This window comes from Typopeltis vanoorti, chromosome 13, assembly GCF_054136105.1.
Source record: "Typopeltis vanoorti isolate ZY-2024b chromosome 13, IOZ_Tvanoo_1.0, whole genome shotgun sequence".
NCBI lineage: Eukaryota > Metazoa > Arthropoda > Arachnida > Uropygi > Thelyphonidae > Typopeltis > Typopeltis vanoorti.
The window spans coordinates 14,293,831-14,314,590 of record NC_143561.1 but is presented as its reverse complement, the minus strand read 5'-3'; the positions used below and the strand labels follow the sequence as shown (position 1 = coordinate 14,314,590).

The following is a 20,760-nucleotide window of genomic DNA, read 5'->3' as shown; positions in this document are numbered from 1 at the left end:
TACTTAAGCACAACATTATTATTATTATTATTCCTGACGCCTCCAAGGAGTCCGAAGACTCATCGCGGGAGGACACCTACAGCTGTCTCAACCACTACACCGTACCTCTACTACGAATCATCTCCATCAACGCCATCTACCGGCCACCACAACTAGTATTTTTTGTCTGTAAATTGCGTGTGTTCTGAAGGGCCGATTTGTCTGTATGCGGGATGAAAAACCCCAGTTTCCTGGAGAAAAAAACCCTGCTACCTCCGCATGAGATCGGCTAACTCACCTTCGATTGAAATCATGCATATAAAGATTCCTCCCGTCGCGACGAGAATCGAACTTAGGCCTATTCCAATCGAAGGGCACAATGTAACGTCGTTCTTCCAATTGCGCTACGGAGTCACATAGATTTATTGTCTTCTCAATTTCATCAGTGATAATAGAAGATACTATCAAGACTCAAAACTACATGACTCAGATGTGGTTTTTGTTTAGAGTAGCTAGACAGACAGGCACAAGCTTTGCAGAACAAAAGATGTGTGGAATTAGTGTGGAATCACTGCCTTGATCAGCTTGATGGGGAGAAAAATTAGTGTCTGGCACATGTTCTAAAATCAGTTATGGCAATGTAAGATTGTTTATCCTCCTAATCTTAGGAATACAAAGTAGAGGTGAAATGATATGGTGGAAATTTTAACAATAGGATGCCCCTCAGAGCATGAGGTGTATAAGGCACAGACTATGAAGGTGTAGTGAGAAAAGAGAAACTGACATGAAAGAGATTGGCTGAAACAAAGCAAATCCTAAAGAATTCTATAAGTATGTTACTATTTAGAAGAAAGGATGAATGAAAGATAGACTTCAATTGCCAGAGATCAAACACTGGTCACATCTGAAGATGTAGAGGAAATATTCAGTGAGTATTTCATTAGTATATTTTGTGGGGGAGAAGTGTTAGGAGTATTGAATAAAAATCGGAAGAAAGACACTGACAGTTCAAGAAGAGGAAGTGGTCATAATAAGTAAGCTGCTAATAAAGCTCTGGGACTGTATAGGATATCACCCCATACAAGGGTGGTCTGAAAAGTTCTCAGCCTAACAATGGAAAAACAAATTTAGAATTTCAAAATTATTTATATTTTTCAACATAATCTCCCTCAAGACTAATACATTTATTCTAGCGATGCTTCAGCACCATTATCCCATCCCTGTAGTGGTTCCCAGTAAGATCTGCAAAATACCCCTCTACAGCTGCAATTACCTCTTGATTTGAAGAAAAATGCTGACCAGTGAAGAAGAGTTTGTTTTGGGAAGAGATAGAAGACAGAGGGAGCCAAATCTGGTGGAAAAGGTGGATGTTCCAACAATTCATAGTGCAGATCCCTTAATTTTGCCATTGCCAAAACACTTATTTTTTTGCCAAAAAACATGATTTTTTTTTTCCCTTCTGCAAACTGGGTCTTTTCTCACGAATTTTTTTCATCTAATCTGGTTAAAAGATCAGAATAATATTCCCTGGTTATTGTTTTACCCTTTTCAAGATAATTAATAAACAAAATGCCTTTAGCATCAGGGGAACAGGTGATTTTTTTGCAAATTTTTTTTCTTACAAGATTTTCTTAAAATAGGCCTCAAATTCTCTGAACCCACCACACAGCAAAACAAAAAATTAAGGTTTAATCCTACATCCTTTAATTTAATTTAGTCTGCATTTATCAGAAATCAAATAACTGTTTTTAGTCACTTTTATGTACTATACGCTGGCCTGTTTGGCCGAGTGGTTAGTGTATCCACTTTACAGCCAACAGGCTGCAGGTTTGAATCTTGCATAGGCATGGATGTTTGTGATTGTCTTCCACCTTCATACATTCCTTCACCCCAGTATAGATACACTCTCCCAATATGGACTGGGTCACCATGGGAGCAGTAGACCCCAAACCTCCTGCAATGGGAGAGGCTCTCACCCTAAATTGGGTAGAAAAATAGGCTGTTCATCATCATCATGTACTATACTGTTGAAGTCGGAATAATTTCAACAGTATAGTATATGATGTTATTCCAACTTATGAAACTTGTTTGGTTTGGCTGTAAATGAAATATAATCTTCGTTAACAAGCATGGGGTCTCCATACCAGGGGTCAGATGAACATTAGACAAAATCCAAATATTGCTATGTATGCATTTCCTTTTCCCAGTGCAATCTGATCTGTCACCTTGTTTTAATAAGTGATCAGATTCTTAAACATCTTCCTTGAGCAAACATGCTGTCCATCAAGTAGAATGCTACAGTTGTCAACTGAAATCTGAAATATGGTCTTTGATTAACTTTTAGCACTTTAACCACAGCCAGCATGCTTAATAGGTATCCACTTCTCATCCTTTCCAGTCACTTTCGATTTCTGCTTTACACCTCTTTGAGGTAGTTTCATGGGAATTGCTGCACTGAGCTGGCTACTACTATTCCTCTGCTTTCCTCTAATCATAATGTGAGCATCCACCAGTCAACATTCATATACAGCTCAACTTTAAACATATCAAACAGACTTCTCATTTTCCTCCATTTTATCTGCTTTGGTTCTTTTGATTCACCCTTCCCATACTTTCTCCCCACAGTATAAAACTCCCATATTTTCAAGAAGCTTCAGATTCTTTCTCCTCAACTACTTGCCCACACATGATACTGTTGTGTTATAGGTCTTGTATGGTATCAGTATAAAAAGACAGATAGTAATAGAAGTCATGGTGGTGTGTGGGGGGGGGGATGATCAAGCGAGTCAGCTAAGAACCGACATGGAAGAGATTGGTTAGACTCGAGTGAATTCTGACATCCATAAACATAGTATTAAAGGGGAAGAATTTGTTGCGGTTGAATTTTGGTTCAAAGATTAGTATAATTGAAGCATCATCAGATAATGTATTGCCAAGAACAGAAATGGTGAAAGTATTATGTAGTATAGTGCTTTTAGTATCTATGCTATAAAAGGTCTAGAAGTGGAAGGAGACTGCTATTGATAATAGGACTTGTCTGTTAAAATATTTAGTAGAGAAATGGTAGCACTGGTTTTGAAACTGAAAGGTGCAGAATAAGATTTAATGAAATATGGTTATAGATCCTTCATTTCTTAGAAATGCAAAAGACTAAGGAAATGTTTGACCATCATGTCTCAGATGTATATGCATCCACAATTGCAAGAATGCCAGGTTCATTGAAGTCATTATAATATTTGGATATTATAGAAATAACATGGCTTTGAAATGTGTATTTTGACATTTTATCCTTGTGGGTGGTTAAAGGGAGTTGATTAGAGTAATCATTATGGATAATTTTGGAAATGGAATTTAGAAGGAAATTAGTTGAACAGCTTTCAGAGGTGAACTTTAGATTAAAATATATTATTCAAGAAAATTAATTTCTAAAACAAACCAAATGAAACTTGGCAAAATCTGAAGAAAACATCTATTAATAGATAACTGTTATTCATTCTGAATAAATAACATGTAGACCAGACACAAACAACAATGAAAGTATAAGAAAAATGAAATCTATGTGCAGTTGCGAAGTAAAAAATTTAACTTAAAAGTTAAAGAGTGCATGTGCATAAAAAAAAAATCTTATAATTACACAGTATAGTTCTTAATAATTTTCCACATTTTTATAGTTTTTTAAAGTTCCAAAGTACTTCAGCATTGCTGAAATCTTAACCTTAACAACGTACTGAATAATATAAGCACGTAAACACAAGAAAGATATTTAATTAGCCAAATATTTCGGTCTGAAAATTGCAGACCATCTTCAGTGACACTACAAGAACAGTTTTAAAAAATACAAGGTGGAATACTACCAATAGATCATTTAAAAATAGAACAAGCCATGTGATGTTATATCACTAGGTATTAAAGGGAATATTATTAAGCAGAGACATGATTGAAATAAAGATATTAATTAATAATACTAAATAACATAAAAATAATATGAATTAATGAGTTATCCTGATTAGACTTTACCAGATTTTTGATACAGATATACAGTCATTCCAATTCACGTTAGGATGATGGAGTAATGCCTCTACGCTTTCTTTGAATAAACGTTCAAATTTATAGCAGGATCTATGCAAGAGAGTTTTTGACCAAAGGATGTTGTGGTTAGTTTCAATCTCATGCTGAGCCAATCCAGATTTTTCAGGTTTGTTGTGATGAATGGAGGATTGTTCTTGGATTCTTTTTTCAAGAGTGTCCAGTTTGTCCAAAATAGGAGAGATCATAGTTGTAGGGAATTTGATAAACTCCAGGAAGAGACATAGTTGAGTTTGTCTTTAGGAGCAGGAAAATGGGAAGATAATTTGTTAATAGGTGAATACGTAGCTGTTAACTCATATTTCTTCAGAATTCTTGAGATAGGTTCGGAAATCCCAGAGATGTATGGAATTGGAACTCGACGTATTGAATCTTTGTTTAGTGTTTAGTTGTTTAGTGGTGGATTCTAAGAATCGAGATGTTGTGTACTCTTTTCGGAAAAGCCATAGAGTTTCATGTGTTGTTGGATAGTAGAAAGGCTTGTTCTATTTTTAAATGATTATTGGTAGTATTCTGCCTTGTATTTTTTAAAACTGTTCTTGTAGTGCCACTGAAGATGGTCTGCAATTTTCAGACCGAAATATTTGGCTAATTAAATATCTTTCTTGTGTTTACGTGCTATATTATTCAATTTTTTATATCACAAGTATCCTTAAAATATCAAAATTAACAATGTACTCTCTATGCATACTTTGACTGATCCTAATATTATAATTTTTTTTTTTTACCTGGCTGTCTTGCAACTGCATATAAGGAGATTCCATTCTCCATATACCTTCATTGTTTAATTTTTTATCTCAGACTGTTTTTTGCACTGACAATGATCCACAATACTTGAATCGAAATATTTATAATTAATGAGTGGAATGGATTGCCCAAAAGTGAATGAGTTTAAGAAGTGTAAGTATTGTATGAATAATAGTTAGCATACATCCCCCTGTGATGAGTCATTTGACTCCATGGAGATACTCATATAATAATTGCAGCAGTACAAGATGGGAATTAATGTTTAGAGGGGGGGGGGGAACCAGAATGAACAATTAGTCAAGCACAGAAAATCAGTTAATCTGACATTGTATGGGGAGAATGTTAACTCATGGTGGTAGACAGGTAACCACTGCAGTTGATAGTTGATGTATTTAATGAGCAATCATACTGGCTGGTGTGATGTCATGCAAAGCTTGAGTTAGAATGGAAATGGCAGGAGTTTATGAGTGAACAGGATTATATTTTATACATATATAGGAGTAATTAATTTATGCAGCTGGAATTGATGACATATTGCATGTTTTATAGCATTTCAGAAAGTTACTGGTGCTTTTGACAAGTTTAACAAAACTTTGCAGTTGAGAAGGTCCCAAAAAATTGCTGGAGAAAATCCTTTTTATTGCACAAAGGGTGAGGTTGGGGGTGACATGGCTGGCTTCAAATTAGCCATTCTTTGCCGTAGTTAATATGAACTGATTCAGAAATGGATTATAACAGCAAGATTCTGAGGCTCAGAATGCTTTAATACAGTTATTAGCCAGTATGGCCTCTGCTACTTAATGGCTCACGCAAAAAGATAAGCAAGTTTGAGCACGGTTAGTAGTTGGAAGGGTTCAATTGTTCGATGCTATTGTCACTCTCTCCCTGGAGGTGTCACTTAATAGTAAAAATGTATAACCATAAAAATTGAGAACTTTTTGGATTTTGAAAGCGTTTGACAGGGTGCCACATGATAAGCTTATATTTAAGTTGCAGCACATGGGTTTAAATATAGTTAGTCAAATGGATTCAAGATTGGCTGACTGATAGGTATCAGAGAGTTGTGTATGGTGGGGGCAATATCAAGGAAGCAGAAGGTTAAAAGTGGGGGTTCCACAGGGCTCAGTACTGGGACCTGTATTGTTCAACCTTTATATCAATGATATTGTCAATGAATTGCAAGGGTACACTCAGTTGTTTGCAGATGATATGAAGCTAGAAAGGGTTATCAGTAATAGTGCAGATGTGGCAGCCCTACAAGAGGATTTGAATAAACTAGACAGATGCCCAAATGAATGGGGGTGTCGGTTCAATGCAGTAAAATGTAAAGTCTTGAGGTTTGGGATCCATTGATGGGAGGATGCATACTTGGAGGAGCTGTACTGGAGGAGGTAGGGGAGATGAGATCTGGGGTTGGTGATTGATAGAAAACTGAAATTCAGGGAGCATGTTACAATTGTGGTGAGGGTAACTCGGAGAATTTCTGCAATACTGAGAAGGATGCTGCCCTGCAGAAATAAAGGAGTTGTCATTCCATTGTATAAGACTGATCAGATCACACTTAGACTATTGTTCTCAGATTTGGTCTCCAGGATTTGAAGGGGATAAATTGACTGTGGAAAGGGTACAGAGGCTGATAACAAACATGGTTTCAGGACTGCACAATGAGTTACGAGGATTGACTGAGGGAATGTGGACTGCACAGTTTGGTGGATAGGAGAAGTGATATGGTCGAGTCTCTTAAACTGTTGAGAAGCAGTTACAGGATAAACATTGGAGAGTTCTTTCACTTGGTGGAATGGCAGGAAAGAGCGATGACAAGGGCCATCCCTGGAAGTTACGAAAGGAGGCTGTGCGCAAGAGGGTGAGGAGTGGTTGGAGCGGGAATGGTCAATGGGTTCAAGGAGTGGTATGATAAACTTTGTGTTTCCTAAAAACGACCTCCCACGATGAGTCTTTTGACTCCATGGAGGCCTGGATAATAATGATCATAATAAGACCAATACATTTATTTTGTCAAGATTTTCAGTTTCTTTTCAGTACCATGTTCAACAAATTTAATTTACCATTTTTTATAATCAAATTCATAACTTTTCATTACAGATGGATTGAAATCCAGCTTGCCTTCCTTGGTGGATGTATTGTGTTAATAACAGCTATATTATCTGTTTTGCATAAAGAACAAGGAATAGGCCTTATTGGGTTAGCATTAATTTATTCATTACAGGTAAGAAATCCCATCCATTTGCATTTTAATTTTTTTATATTAATGTAAAATTAGAACATTACTGATTGGATAATGTTTAAGATATAAAGTAATGCCTGAAGAATGGATAAGATATTTAAGGTATGTACAAACTAAGCCTGCTGTTTCTTTGTTTATATACTTTTTGTTACATTAACCTTACATATGAGGTTGCAGAACTTGCTGCAATCCCACAATGAGGGCAGTTAGTGTATGTCTAGAAATATTCCCCAATAAACTGCACTAATCAAAAACTATTCAATACAAAATACAGTAATTAGTCCTAAGATTTTCAAAATATGTACTAAATTTCTAAGAGTGCATTTTATTAAACTATTATATTAGAACACTGCAGCTGAGGACTTATTGAGGGAAGCCATACATCACCCACACCAGCTGTCATACCTTCTTAACTCATTCACACTAGATGCGTGCACTATCAACAGGCAAACTGTTCCACTCATTCAAGATTCAGTAAGAAAAATAGCTCTTACCACATTCTTACACACACACTCTCACTCTTCCATGGCTGCCCCTTGTCCTCTTTCCACCTTCTGTATAATGAAAAAATATCAACTGCAAAAATATCCTATAATGCCCTCTCAAATGTTTTGTAAACTTCTATCATATCACCCCTTTTTCTCTCTATTTGTCAATGTCTGTAGTCCATATATTAATATGAACTGATTCAGAAATGGATTATAACAGCAAGATTCTGAGGCTCAGAATGCTTTAATACAGTTATTAGCCAGTATGGCCTCTGCTACTAATGGCTCACGCAAAAAGATAAGCAAGTTTGAGCACGGTTACTTTTATTACAAAAAAATTTTTAGTACATTTTAATGTACTAAAACTTCATAAGTTTCCTGATGTCTGGACTGATTAAAAAAAAAAAAAAAAAAAAAAACCTTTCAGTTTTATTGTAGATAATCCTGTATATTTTGCACAGTTGTATTTAAAACGCTCTCCTTCTTTCGACAAAGCCGTGACAAATTGCTTCATCAATCTCAGCTTTATGTTGTTAAATTGTGAATGAAGCTATGTTATGTAATTTATTTTTTTTTTCATTCACATTTAACATTGCTTATTAAATATTAATCATGACTTATATAAAATTATTTATTAGTCCTTAATTGAGAATTACTAATTAAATATTTAATTAAAACCTGATCTACTATTAATTTATGAAATAATAAAATGTATAGAATTCTGTATAACCAAATATATATGATGTAACGTAAAGTGTTATTTTATATTTAACTGTATACGTAATCGAAAGGTTGATGAAGTAGCTTAAATATTATGTTGTTCTTATTTGTAAAATATTTAATGTTATGTAATCACAAATGTAGTAGTAACAGAGCATACATTACATTAGCGAAATGTTTACGTTTAGTCTGTTGTCATGGAGACGCACGCGTAAACAACCACGAGTGAAGAGAGCGTGGCGTTCGAACGTAAGGTGGGAGTGAAGGTCATATAGAATATAGAGAAAAAGGGTAAAGAAGAAGGAAGGTCATAGATAAGATAGAGAGGAAGAGAAGAATTATTATTAAGGAGTGAGGAGAGAGTTTTGCGGAACCAAGATTATAAAATCCTCAGGGCAGAAATTTAAGAGTATAGTGTTCGGAAGTGAACCTATAAGTAGTGAAACATAAAGTTTAATGTTATAAGCGAAAACTGCTGTTGTTATGAAGAAAGGTTGATACCGTAATCAGATAAAAGGAAACTGGACAGTCAATGCGAAAATTCTGATTAGTTCCAGTTAATCTGGATTACGATTAATTTCTAAGTTGCCCTAGGAAAAGGTTATATTGATTACTTGGAGAAAAGTGAACAGGAAAAGATATTAGTACCTAATTACTGTTGTTTGGAATAGTGAAGTGCGACTTACAGTAATACAGTTTAAACTGTGGAGAATTTTTATTATGTGTGTTCCGCTAACGTTAATTAAGTTAATTTATAAGTGCTCTCTCAATAATTTGATGTATTGAAGAATTTGTCTGGTAAGAGTAGTTGTATAAGTTTGTCTATTTTAGCTTTAACTGTGATATATCTCCGATGCTCAAGGACCGGAATATATTTGCTTGGAATATTGCTTACGTGGTTTATTGCCTGCTGTGAATATAAACATTGAGCTGATAGATTTGTGAAGACTGATTTAATGTGAAGTTGTTATATTAACTTGAGATAAGAAGATTTGTGTTTTTGAGACTGTGAATTGTATATGAAGATTAGAACATTGAGTTGGCATACTGATTTAGGAAGATGTGTTAAGTTATTTGTATAGTTCCATTTTAAAATAGAGTTCTTGTAATTGTTAACCATATCGTATATTAAATGTTTTATTTTGTTGATCTAAATATTGTGTTTGCCTGAATTCCTTATTATTGCACCGTTCATAAATATTCGAATCTTGCGGGAACCCCAAGTAAAAATGATGATAGATGATTCGGCCTAATGAGATGACTGCTAACTTAATTTAGAATTGATCCTACTATTTATATAGACTAATCTAAGAATAGGGTGGCGCAGTATAAATATAAATTTCCCTACTTTTGGATCGGTGATCACTTCGTAATTAGTTATTTTAATTATAAAAGTGACTTGGACTAGATGGATTTAGAACACGACAGAAAAGAGTCGTCACGACAATGTGAAGTGGGGGTAAAAGGATTTTTTCCTGAGCAACCAAAGTTTCGTGTAACACATCTTTACTTCCAGGTTCTAATGTGATTCTTTCCTTCTTGATCCAATGTTGCTCTCGATCTCGGCTGTCCCAATCGCACAATAAGCACGGATATTTGTTGTATATCCTCTTTGTTGTCCCAAAATCAAAAGCTATTACAAACACCACTTAAAATACAGTTAAATGAATTTTAATGAATGATATCAACACTATTAAACTATGTAAAAACATTAAAAAAACAAACACATTAAATTAAATCTTCACACTAACTTAGAAAATATACCACCTTTCAGAAATATGATAACCTTAGTAGTCAGTGACTAAAGTTCAACTAAAATTCACATGAAAATGTCTGTGACAACAGGAAAGTCATCCATTATCTCGGCGAATCAGATTCAAAGTAGTCCCCTGCACTTTTATCTGCCTTCCTCCCTCTCTCTCTCCCTCCCCTATCTTAAGAATGAGAAGTTTCATGGAAATTTCTTTATTTACCATAAAAAGCACTTATACAACTAATTAGCTGTAAATAAAGGAGAATGAAAATTAAATACCAATGCACTGAATTTAAATCCAAATACTACTAATAAAAACGATAAAATTAGAAATTGGGTAAAATTGGTGGGTGATGGAATTTTTTTCTGAACTCGGCACCTAAAAATCTAAGAATCGGTTATTACTTCTCAGACAACTTTCCATTGCAGGCCTGTGTTATTGCTTCCACATGCTTGATTCAAGCACTTGCTTTATAGCTGTTGTTACTGGAATTTTCTTTTATTTCTCATTCCACTCAAAATCCTCAACCTTTATCCAAGCCTTTATTTTCACACAAATGTGCTAAAGCAATCTAAGCTGAAAATGCAATGTATGCTCAGTAACTCAAGCTAAATTACAGCTTTTCAGCTTATACTATTGCCCATAGGGGGGGATCTAAAGCTGACTTTAAAGCTAAATGCATTGAACTTGCCTCTTGCTTTGATGGCACCCATCCAGCAACTGATCCCATTCCACTGATCTCAGTATACTCCTCAATTGGTCATAATTTCCTGCTTTGTAATTCAGCATTTAACATTTTCTGAATAAACTTAGTCACTTCCCAAGTGAGTATAGCATGATCACTATCACCAATCAGAGGCAGAATAGTTGCATCTTTAACTGAAACACCACCTAACACTATAATCAAATCTAACGCTCTTTGACAGAGTTCCTTCTGTCGCATGCTGCTTAAGGAAGTTGTCCCACAACAGCTTGATAAATGCATTTTCATTCTCCTCGAGATTCTACTGCTACCAATCAATATTTGGATAATTAATCTCCCATTAGGATTAATCGTTTCATGCTCATCTTGTTTATTTGGTGATGTAGTTCATTACTAGCAACTGATCCACCAGATAACATCTCATTATGTAATTGATCTTGTTAGATTCCACCTCACATCAGATGACTTCAAACTCGCTGCCACATGAAATACTGTTAGTACTACAATCATAGGTCTCAAGTCCAATTGGATTCATGTCATCTCATATCATTAACAGCATGCCCACTTCTCTCCTATCCTCTCTATCCTTCCTAAAAATAAAAAAATAAATAAATAAATAAAGTGTACCCTTTATACTTAATACCAGTTAGTATGTCCAATTCTGATAGCCAGATCTCACTAATGCCTACAATCTGAGGTCCCAACATATTGACCAAGGCAACAAACTCCCCCTTTGTTTCTAATACTCGTAGCATTTGTGTAGAGACATAATAATCTACCTGCATGTTCTTTTGTATACTACTCTTGTCTGCATGACACAGTTGGACAACTTGCAGATCTCTATTCTTCTCTAGTGCCTTATACATGTAGACATCTTTGCACACGTTTGAACTGGATGAACACAAATTCAAAATTGTTCTCTCCTCGTCAACATTTCTATGATAAAGCCCATTCCCGTCATTATCACAGTTATATAACATTGTCACTCTTACATTCACATTCTCACCATTCCCACCTTTATGATTTAGTTTCCTGACTCTGTGTTAAGTCTCATACCATTTATTAGGTTTTCAAGATTCCTGATACCACAAAGATTCAGGTGTAGGCCGTCCCTATTATAGAAATTTAATCTTCCCTAAAACTCACTTGACACATCCAAAAACTTGCATCCATTCCTTCTATGCAGTGAATCGTTTGCAATCATAGACTTTCTTTTGATTCATTTTTATCATATCAAGGTAATATACTGACTGTTTTCACTTTCTCACTTTTGCCTCCTCCAACAACCCTTTCATGTCCTCTCTCATACTGAACTTATTGTTAGTTAAGTTGTTAGTACCTACTACAATTACCATCTCATTTACTTTTCTGTTTTTGAATTGCTTCCTTTATATTTTTAATTTTTGCTTTGGGGAAAACTCAGTTATAACTCCCTCATCAATAGCATGTTTTATTATAGTCACCATACCAAATAACTTTTCTTTTTTTTTTTTACTAACTACGTCGCTTACCTGTTTCCGTGATTTTTCTTATTTTGCTGCTAGTCTTTCTAATTTTTGCTTTGTTTTTGCTTGTGTGACTATTTTCCTACACATAGTGCAGTCATTAAAGGTCTTGTCCTGTGTGTGTGGGAGGAGAAAAAAATACACACACACACACACACACACACACACACACACACACAAGCATGGTCTGAAAAGTTCTCGACCAAAGGCATTTTTCTTCGAATCATGAGGTGATAGCAACGCTTTTTTCTTTTTTCTAAGTTGGTACATCTGCCATAAGCATCCATGTGAAATTGCAACTCATTTTATCAAGTAGTTTGTTTTATTACTATTATTACGGGCAACTCCAGGGAGTCATTGGACTCATCGAGGGAGGCCCCAAATCATATTCATCACAACTATTTGACATTCATACAGTATCTATCATACCTTGCCTTAAACTCATTCACTGTCACTGCATCCACCACAGACTCAGGGAGCGCATTCCACTCATTCACTACTCTAAAAGTAAAGAACCCAGATCTAACACCTTTACTAACCACACTTTTGCCCAGTTTCCATGGATGTCCCCTAGTCCTCCCACAACCAGCCCTGTTCTCAAAAATATCTTCTGAATTAATTTTATAGAAACCCTTCAGTAATTTGAATGTCTCAATCATATCTCCTCTCCTCTGCCTATCAACCAATTTTTGCAACCCACAAATCCTCAACCTATTCTCATACGGTTCATTCCACAGACCTGCTATCATCTTGGTCACTCGCCTCTGGATCCTCTCCACCTCCTCCCCATCAAGAAGAAACCTAGGTGACCAAATCTGAGCACAGTAGTCTAGATGGGGTCTTATCAAGGCTCGATACAGAGGAACAATAACCTGCTTGTCTCTGCTTGTCATCGTATTCTTCAGCAACCAAGTGATTTGATGAGCTGTTTTGGTCACTTTTGCAATGTGTCCCCTAAATTTCAATTCCTTATCTACCAACACTCCTAAATCTCGTGCCTCATCAATTTCCTGGAGCACGGTTCCACCAATGCAGTAAACTGCCGCCAATCTTTTCACCCCAAAATGCATAACCTTACATTTTGCCACATTAAACTGACATCCATTCTCCTTTGCCCAGACCTCCAATCTATCCAAATCATCCTGCAAAATTTTGACGTCATCTGCATTCACTATTGCCCTACCCAACTTCGCATCATCCGCAAACAAATGAACTGTTCCTCTCAGATCATTTCCTATATCATTTATGAACAAATTAAACAGCAGTGGTCCAAGAACAGATCCCTGTGGCACACCACTAGTCACAGGCCGTCTTGTGGACTCTACTCCCGAGTAAACCACTCTCTGATATCTCTCAGTCAACCACCCTCCTATCCATCTCACCAACCCTATGTCCATTCCCATATGCTGCAATTTACTGATTAGAATTCCATGTGGAATCCTGTCAAAGGCCTTGGCAAGGTCCAGTAGAATCACTGTAAACCCATTACCCTTATCCAGTTCAGCCGTCACTGTGTTATAATACGTGAGCAAGTTACTGACGCATGACCTACCCTTCACGAAACCATGCTGTCCCCGATACAGTATCCCATTTTCTTCTATCCAATCTTGTATTTTCCTCTTGACTATTTTCTCTAAGACCTTGACAATGATTCCTGATATGCTAATCGGTCGGTAATTTACTACAGCAGTCTTGGAACCACCTTTATACAGTGGAACTATTTTCCCCTCTTTCCACCCGCTCGGGACTAACCCAGACCCGAGACTCAAATTAAACAAAATGGTCAAGGGTACTGACAATTCTTTAGCTGCTTCTCGTACTACACGAGCTGGTATACCATCCAATCCCACAGATGTATTGACATTGAGGTTATGCAATAGACTACTCACCTCCACTTCATTAACCACAATTCCCGTATAATCTACTGGTTTATTCGTTTCTGCAATGTTACCACCTGGATGATATACTTTTGCAAAGTGCTCACTCAGTAACTCAACTATCTCAACTGATTCAGTTACCTCCCTACCATCGGCATTCTTTAAAATCAATCTGCCATGTACATTTTTCCTTTTACTTGCTACATATCTAAAAAACTGTTTAGGATTCTCTTTAGCCTGCATGGCCAATGTTATTTCATAATCCTTTTTTGCTTTTCTTACCACACTCGTCACCCTTCTGGCCTGTGCTTTATACCGTTCATGTGCCTGCCGGTCACCCTTCTCCTTAAATTCCCTCCATAGTTGTTTCTTTTTTTGCAACTCAAGCTTAATGGTGTTATTCATCCATTTAACCCCTACTTGATTTATTATTCGGACTCTAGGTATACAGTCAGCCATTGCTTCATGCAAGCACTTCTTAACTACCTCCCATGCACTATCAACTTCTAGTCCTTGCAGTTGTACATGCCATGGCACTGAACCAATCAAACTCCTAAGCTTGTCATACTTTCCAGCCCTATAATTCCACATGTACCCTGTCTTAATTGAAAATTCTACACCTTTAGCCACCTCCCAAGTTAAGACCCTATGATCACTCTCACCGATTGGTGGCAATGTGGTCATATTTGTTACAGCCAAATCCTCAGATGTAATTACTAGGTCAAGCACTCTCTGACCCCTAGTATTTTCTATTACATGCTGTCGCAGATAGTTATCCCTTAATAACCGCATAAAATCCAGTTCCTTCCTCCCGTGTGTCCTCTCCTCACTCCAATCGATGCGACCATAGTTGAAATCTCCCATAATAATCACCCTCCTTCCACCCATTTCTTCTATTTGCTTGTGCATACTGTCACCACCATCTTTTCCATCACCTGGTCTATAGCAGCACCCAATTGTATATTTAGTTCTGCTAGCCACAATCTCACACCAAATGGCCTCAAATGTGCTCTTTTCTCTATCCTGCAATTCAACTTCTATTCTCCTTGGCTGGAGCTCATCAGCTATCATCAACAATACTCCTCCCCCATTTTATTCTCTCTGTCATTCCTGAACACACTATACCCATCACATTCAATCCCACTAGTTATATCATCTAGAGTCAGCCATGTTTCACTAATACCTATAACCTGTGGTCTGGAAGTGCCAACCATGGCCAAAAACTCTTCCTTCTTGTTCCTAATACTCCTAGTATTAGTGTACATGAATTTAAGACCCCCATTAGCCCCAACCAGACCCCCATTAGCCCCAACCATTGTTTTATACAGCTTTCTGAAGCAAAAGTATTGTCTGTATCCCTTGAGATGGATAAAATTGAGTCGTGCAATTATAAAATTCTTTGTAAAAGGTTTAATGCAAAAGAATTCTTTCGAAGTTAATGAAAGTTTATGGGTGCTCTTCTCCTTCAATTTCAACAATTAAGAAATGGGCTGCTGATTTTAAACGTGGCCATACTAGCTTCAAAGATGATCTTCGTTGAAGGACATCCAAAAAGTGTAACAACACTAGAAATCATTGATCAAGTGCATGTATGGTATTGGATGACCGGTGAGTCAAAGTGCATGAAATTGCTGAGACTATAGGTATTTCAAAAGAACGTGTAGGATATATTTTGTATGAAGAATGGCAAATGAAAAAGCTTTGTAAAAGATGGGTGCTGCGCTTGCTCACAGCAGATCAAAAATGCACTTGCATGAAAATCTCTGAAGACAGGTGTGAAGTGCTTGGAGCATTTTAACAAAAATAAAACCGATTTTGTGCGTCAATTTTTTTACAATGAATGAGACTTGGGTTCACCATTACACACCAGAATCCAAATAGCAGTCAAAAGAGTGGACAGAAGCCGGTTCTTCAGTGCAAAAGAAGACAGTCGGTTCCATCAGCAGGAAAGGTCATGGCATCGGTGTTTTGGAATGCTAGAGGTGTTTTGTTTATTATCTTGAAAAGGGTAAATCAGTAACCGGGGAATATTATTCCGATCTTTTAACCAGACTAGATGAAAAAATTCATGAGAAAAGACCCTGTTTGCAGAAGAAAAAAAAATAATCTTTCATCAGGACAATGCACCTTCCCACAAAAGTGTTTTGGCAATGGGAAAATTAAGGAATCTGCACTATGAATTGTTGGAACATCAATCCTATTCCCCAGATTTGGCTCTCTCTGACTTTTATCTCTTCCCAAAACTAAAAACTTCCACGCTGGTCAGCATTTTTCTTCGAATCATGAGGTGATTGCAGCTGTCGATAGAGGAGTATTTTGTAGGTCTTACTGAGAACCACTACCGGGATGGGATAATGGTGCTGGAGCATCACTTGAATAAATGTATTAGTTTTAAGGGAGGTTATGTTGAAAAATAAAAATAATTTTGAAGTTATAAATTCGTTTTTTCATTGTTAGGCTGAGAACTTTTCGGACCACACTTGTACTGTATGAAGGAGACTTTACTATTTGTTCAAACCTTCATACAAGGGAATGAAGGTTTGGACCTTCATCCCCTTGTATGTAATATATGCTAAACCTGTACGAATCCTCAATTCCATTAATAGATGACTGATCTGTTGCATCAGTCATCTATTAATGGAATTGAGGATTAGTACAGGTTTAGCATATATTACATATGCTAAACCTGGAGATGGTCTGCAACAGATGGGTCATCTATTAATTGAATTAAGAATTCTTACAGGTTTGTTTCCAATGAGTCATCCCAAATGTGAGAACAGTATTTTAAGGTCACACTAATTTGGGATTTAAAGTATTAACAGTTCAGGGAGTATTTTTGCATGAAAAAGAATACATAGCTTCTTTTTTTTTTTAGGGTTAGCAGGCCATCAGTGTTTGGTTTTGATACAGGATAAGCTAGAAGTGAGTCAACCCAAGACAAAAGAAAACCGATTCTCACTAGATATTTAAATATAAGAGGGAGTGAAGAAGCATCTTTCTTCCAGGTAATAAGACAGGATAGTTTGTTAACACTGAAATTCACTGATTATTTTCATTACTTGAGAATGATGATCATTATTCTAAAAGATTGGTTACCAAAGATCTCGAAGCTTGAATCATTTGAGTATTATAAGGTTCTTTAAGAGGAATGAGAATGCTGTCATCAGCAAAACTGCAGATAAGATATTGAAGATAGGAAACATCTGAGGAGGAAGAGCAAACAAGAACACAAACTCTGGGTATCCCTGCATTGATAAATCTGAGTGAAGGCCATCTGCATGACATGCTGTGAGCACCTAGAGAAGAAGCTGACTCTAATCACAAAGCTACACAAAGGACAGGAGTGAGACTATAAGATCGTAGCTTGATTAAAAGAAAAAAGCCTTAGACATGATCAAGTGACTTGGAAATGTCAAGAGCAACCACCTGTCTTTTTTTCAAATCTTTCCTTGATCTATGTCCAAAGGCAAGTAAGTGTAATGAGGTAGTTTGCTCTGTAAACAGAATGGCAGCATTCCTATTGATCCCTAATTAATTGGTTTTTCTCTAGGTAGAGAAGGAAATGATTAATAACCTTCATCACTTTGCATCTCAGTTAGTTTTAACAAAGTTAAAACTAAAGACCTGGGTTTGAATCTTATTTAGAATATGAAGAATCTTTATCAGGGCTCTACTGTTGAAAATGAGTTAGCTGTTTTCTCATATTCTCTTTATCAGGGCTCTACTGTTGAAAGTGAGTTAGCTGTTTTCTCATTTGTTCTCTCACAAATCATCAAACAGTTAATGATTCCCTTGATAAAATACTACACAACTCCATTTCCACTCAGCAAACTACAAACTAAAAGACTGGAAGACATCATCTACAGCTTTTTCTGGAACAATAAAAAAGGCAAAGGTCAGTAAAGACAAATTGGCTCAAAGAAAGGAACAAGGGGGGGGCTGAACATCCCAAGAATAAAAGATATGCTTTCAGTAGAGAAAATTATGCAGGTAATTAAGATTATGCAAACTGCACACCCTTCCCATGAAATGTGCCAGTACTGGCTAGGAGTAAAGTACAAAATGTTCACAGGCCAAACCCACAGTGGTGAAAAGGCAAAAATTTCATCAGAATACTACAGAACGATATCTAGACAAGCAAGAATCATCATCACAAAGAAGAACAAACAGCACCTTCAAGAACTAAAAAAAGAGGACATATTACAGACAATTAGCAACATTCCAACAGACACACTCCCCCATGAAAAGGAAAAATGGAAAACTGTTACTTCAAGTACACCTACCCATCCAGACACAATTTTAACTGGAGGATGTTACACAACATCTTACCAGTAAATGCAAAACTCCTGAAATGGAGAATACTTCAAAGTGCAAATTGTGCCTTTTGCACCCTACAAGAAACCCAAGAACACCTGTTCTATGAATGCGCAGTGGCAACACAAATATGGGCTAATGTAAGCAGCACCTTCAACATACCCACACTCAGGAAGGAACAAGCATTATACCTTCAAGACCTACCAGGGAAAGGAAGCTTGAAAAATCAACTGCTCTACCTACTAATTGAAATTAAATATCACATTTGGAAAATTAGGAATATTGTAACATATCAAAAACAAAAGAAAACAATAGAGGATATTAAAAGAAGTTCAAGAGCATCAATCAAAAACTACCTGAGACTACAGTTAGCAGAACTGGGACCAAATCTTTTCAGGAAAAGATGGAGTTCCCCACCTGCATTATGCTACCTAGCTGAAGGCAGCATCATTCTGAAACTCCCATGATCAATTCCAAGAAAAGTAAACAAAATGGCCACAACAACTTTTTTTTTTTTTTTTTTTACTATTATTATTATCATTATTTTTTATCACCAAATTCTCACTTTTAAAATTGATTATAATTTAATCCTAAACATATCTTTATGTTAGCCTGGCCCCCATGCTCAGGTTTAATCAACCTCTTAGGTTCATTATTTACTTAAAGCCTATGGTACTATACTCTTAAATAATGCCACCAGAGCATATGTTAACCAGGCTAACAAGCACAACAATATCTCTATCACTTTTAGAGAAGTGTTTTCCCCAGGCCTCTGACATACACCTAATAAGCAATGTTAATGCAGAGGTATGGGAATGAAAACAATTATTCAAAATTCCCAAAAGCTAGTTATCATTATCCTATATCAAAATTAAGGATTAAATAATCATTAAATAATCATTAAATAATCATTAAATAAATAATTAAATAAATAATTAAAAAATTAATAAAAAATCAACTAAAAACTAAAAATATAAAATTAAATTAAAATAACTTAAAATAAAATTATATAACATAGGCAAAAACATTAACAGTAAGGGAAAACACCAAACAAATTAAAAGACAAAACTGTCTAGTCCATTGAGTTGAAGAATCTACTTTTGGGAAACTGTCCCCTAAAACTGGAGAGAGTCCCTTAAAAGTAAAATTAAATAGAAAAATCCTATATGATATATAATTATTCAACCCCCAATCTCCTTCAGGACAGACCACTCACTTCATCTTTCCTGTCTTCTTCTCTCTTAAGGCCATAGCTTCATAAGAGACTGTCAACCCTGCCACAGGAGCAACAGACCTGTTCTTGTAAGAGTTGATTACAACCTGAAAAACATGCAATGTCAGTACTCAAGAAACAAGATGGCAAGCAATTAAGGTACAAGTGATAGCTAGAGTGGTGGAAAGATACTGAAACCGCTCTAATTATTACTGTAATGAATGCAACCTTCTTTGGTTTTGGTGGATGAAAGTCCAATACCACTAACAAGAAGGCACTAATTACATAATTAGTAAAACAAAGATCTGGTATTCAAACAAGCTGTTTTCTCATATGGATGTGAGTGTTTTTCCTCTTAAACTCTTCTTTTTCATAACTAAGCATACCAAGAAAAAATGCTCAACATATTCACAAGAATATACAGGTAACCCTCATATAATGCTGATGTTAAGTTTCATACAAATGCTGCATTATATAAATCGCATTATGCGTGACTCAGATCACATGCATTATGCGTGACTCAGATCACATAGAAAAAGTAGGGTTATGTTCCGAAATAGTTTCTTTTAATTACAGTGGTATCTCGCTAATCCGAACTAATAAAAACTGTGCTCATTCGGATTAGCGAATTTTCGCCCAAGAGACAACAATAACTAGCTTTTAAGACAAAAATAATCGGATTCTAATGGTACATCAATTTAATTCTGTAAATGTAGTATCTGATAGGAAAAAAAAAAAGCTACTATAGTGTAATGTAAAATTTAAAAAATCATACAATTTCTTTGTAAAAAAAAAAAAGTCGCTGATTTTCTTTTGCTTCTTGGAAGCTAAACTTTTTTCGAATGCTTCTTCTTGGAGTTGCATTAGCAATAAAATTTTGTGGAATGGCGTATCATCCTGCTTAGCCCATTCTATACACACATTAAAGCTGTCAACTGCCTCTTTATGTGTTACTCTTTTTCTATTCCGTAACGTCTATTTGTGAAATTTCAACATCTGGATTTATATTTTTAACCAAATTATGCATGTTTTTGAATTTCCTCTTTTTGTGTATCACTGTAGTTATATTGGTAAATTATAGAAGGCCACAGTTTTTTCCATGACGCTCGAATTGCTTCAGGTTCGACGA

General features: G+C 36.0%; 1 protein-coding gene across 3 annotated transcripts in view; it reads left to right on the top strand.

Moving 5' to 3' along the window:
• Nucleotides 1–20,760, top strand: part of LOC150099944 (multidrug resistance-associated protein 1-like) — a 491,400-nt gene that overhangs the window by 416,637 nt on the left and 54,003 nt on the right. For all 3 annotated transcript variants that reach the window (XM_090403119.1, XM_090403117.1, XM_090403118.1), the window contains one exon: nucleotides 6,916–7,039. In XM_090403119.1, the coding sequence (XP_090259245.1) occupies nucleotides 6,916–7,039 (124 nt within the window). The remainder of the gene's footprint in view (nucleotides 1–6,915; nucleotides 7,040–20,760) is intronic.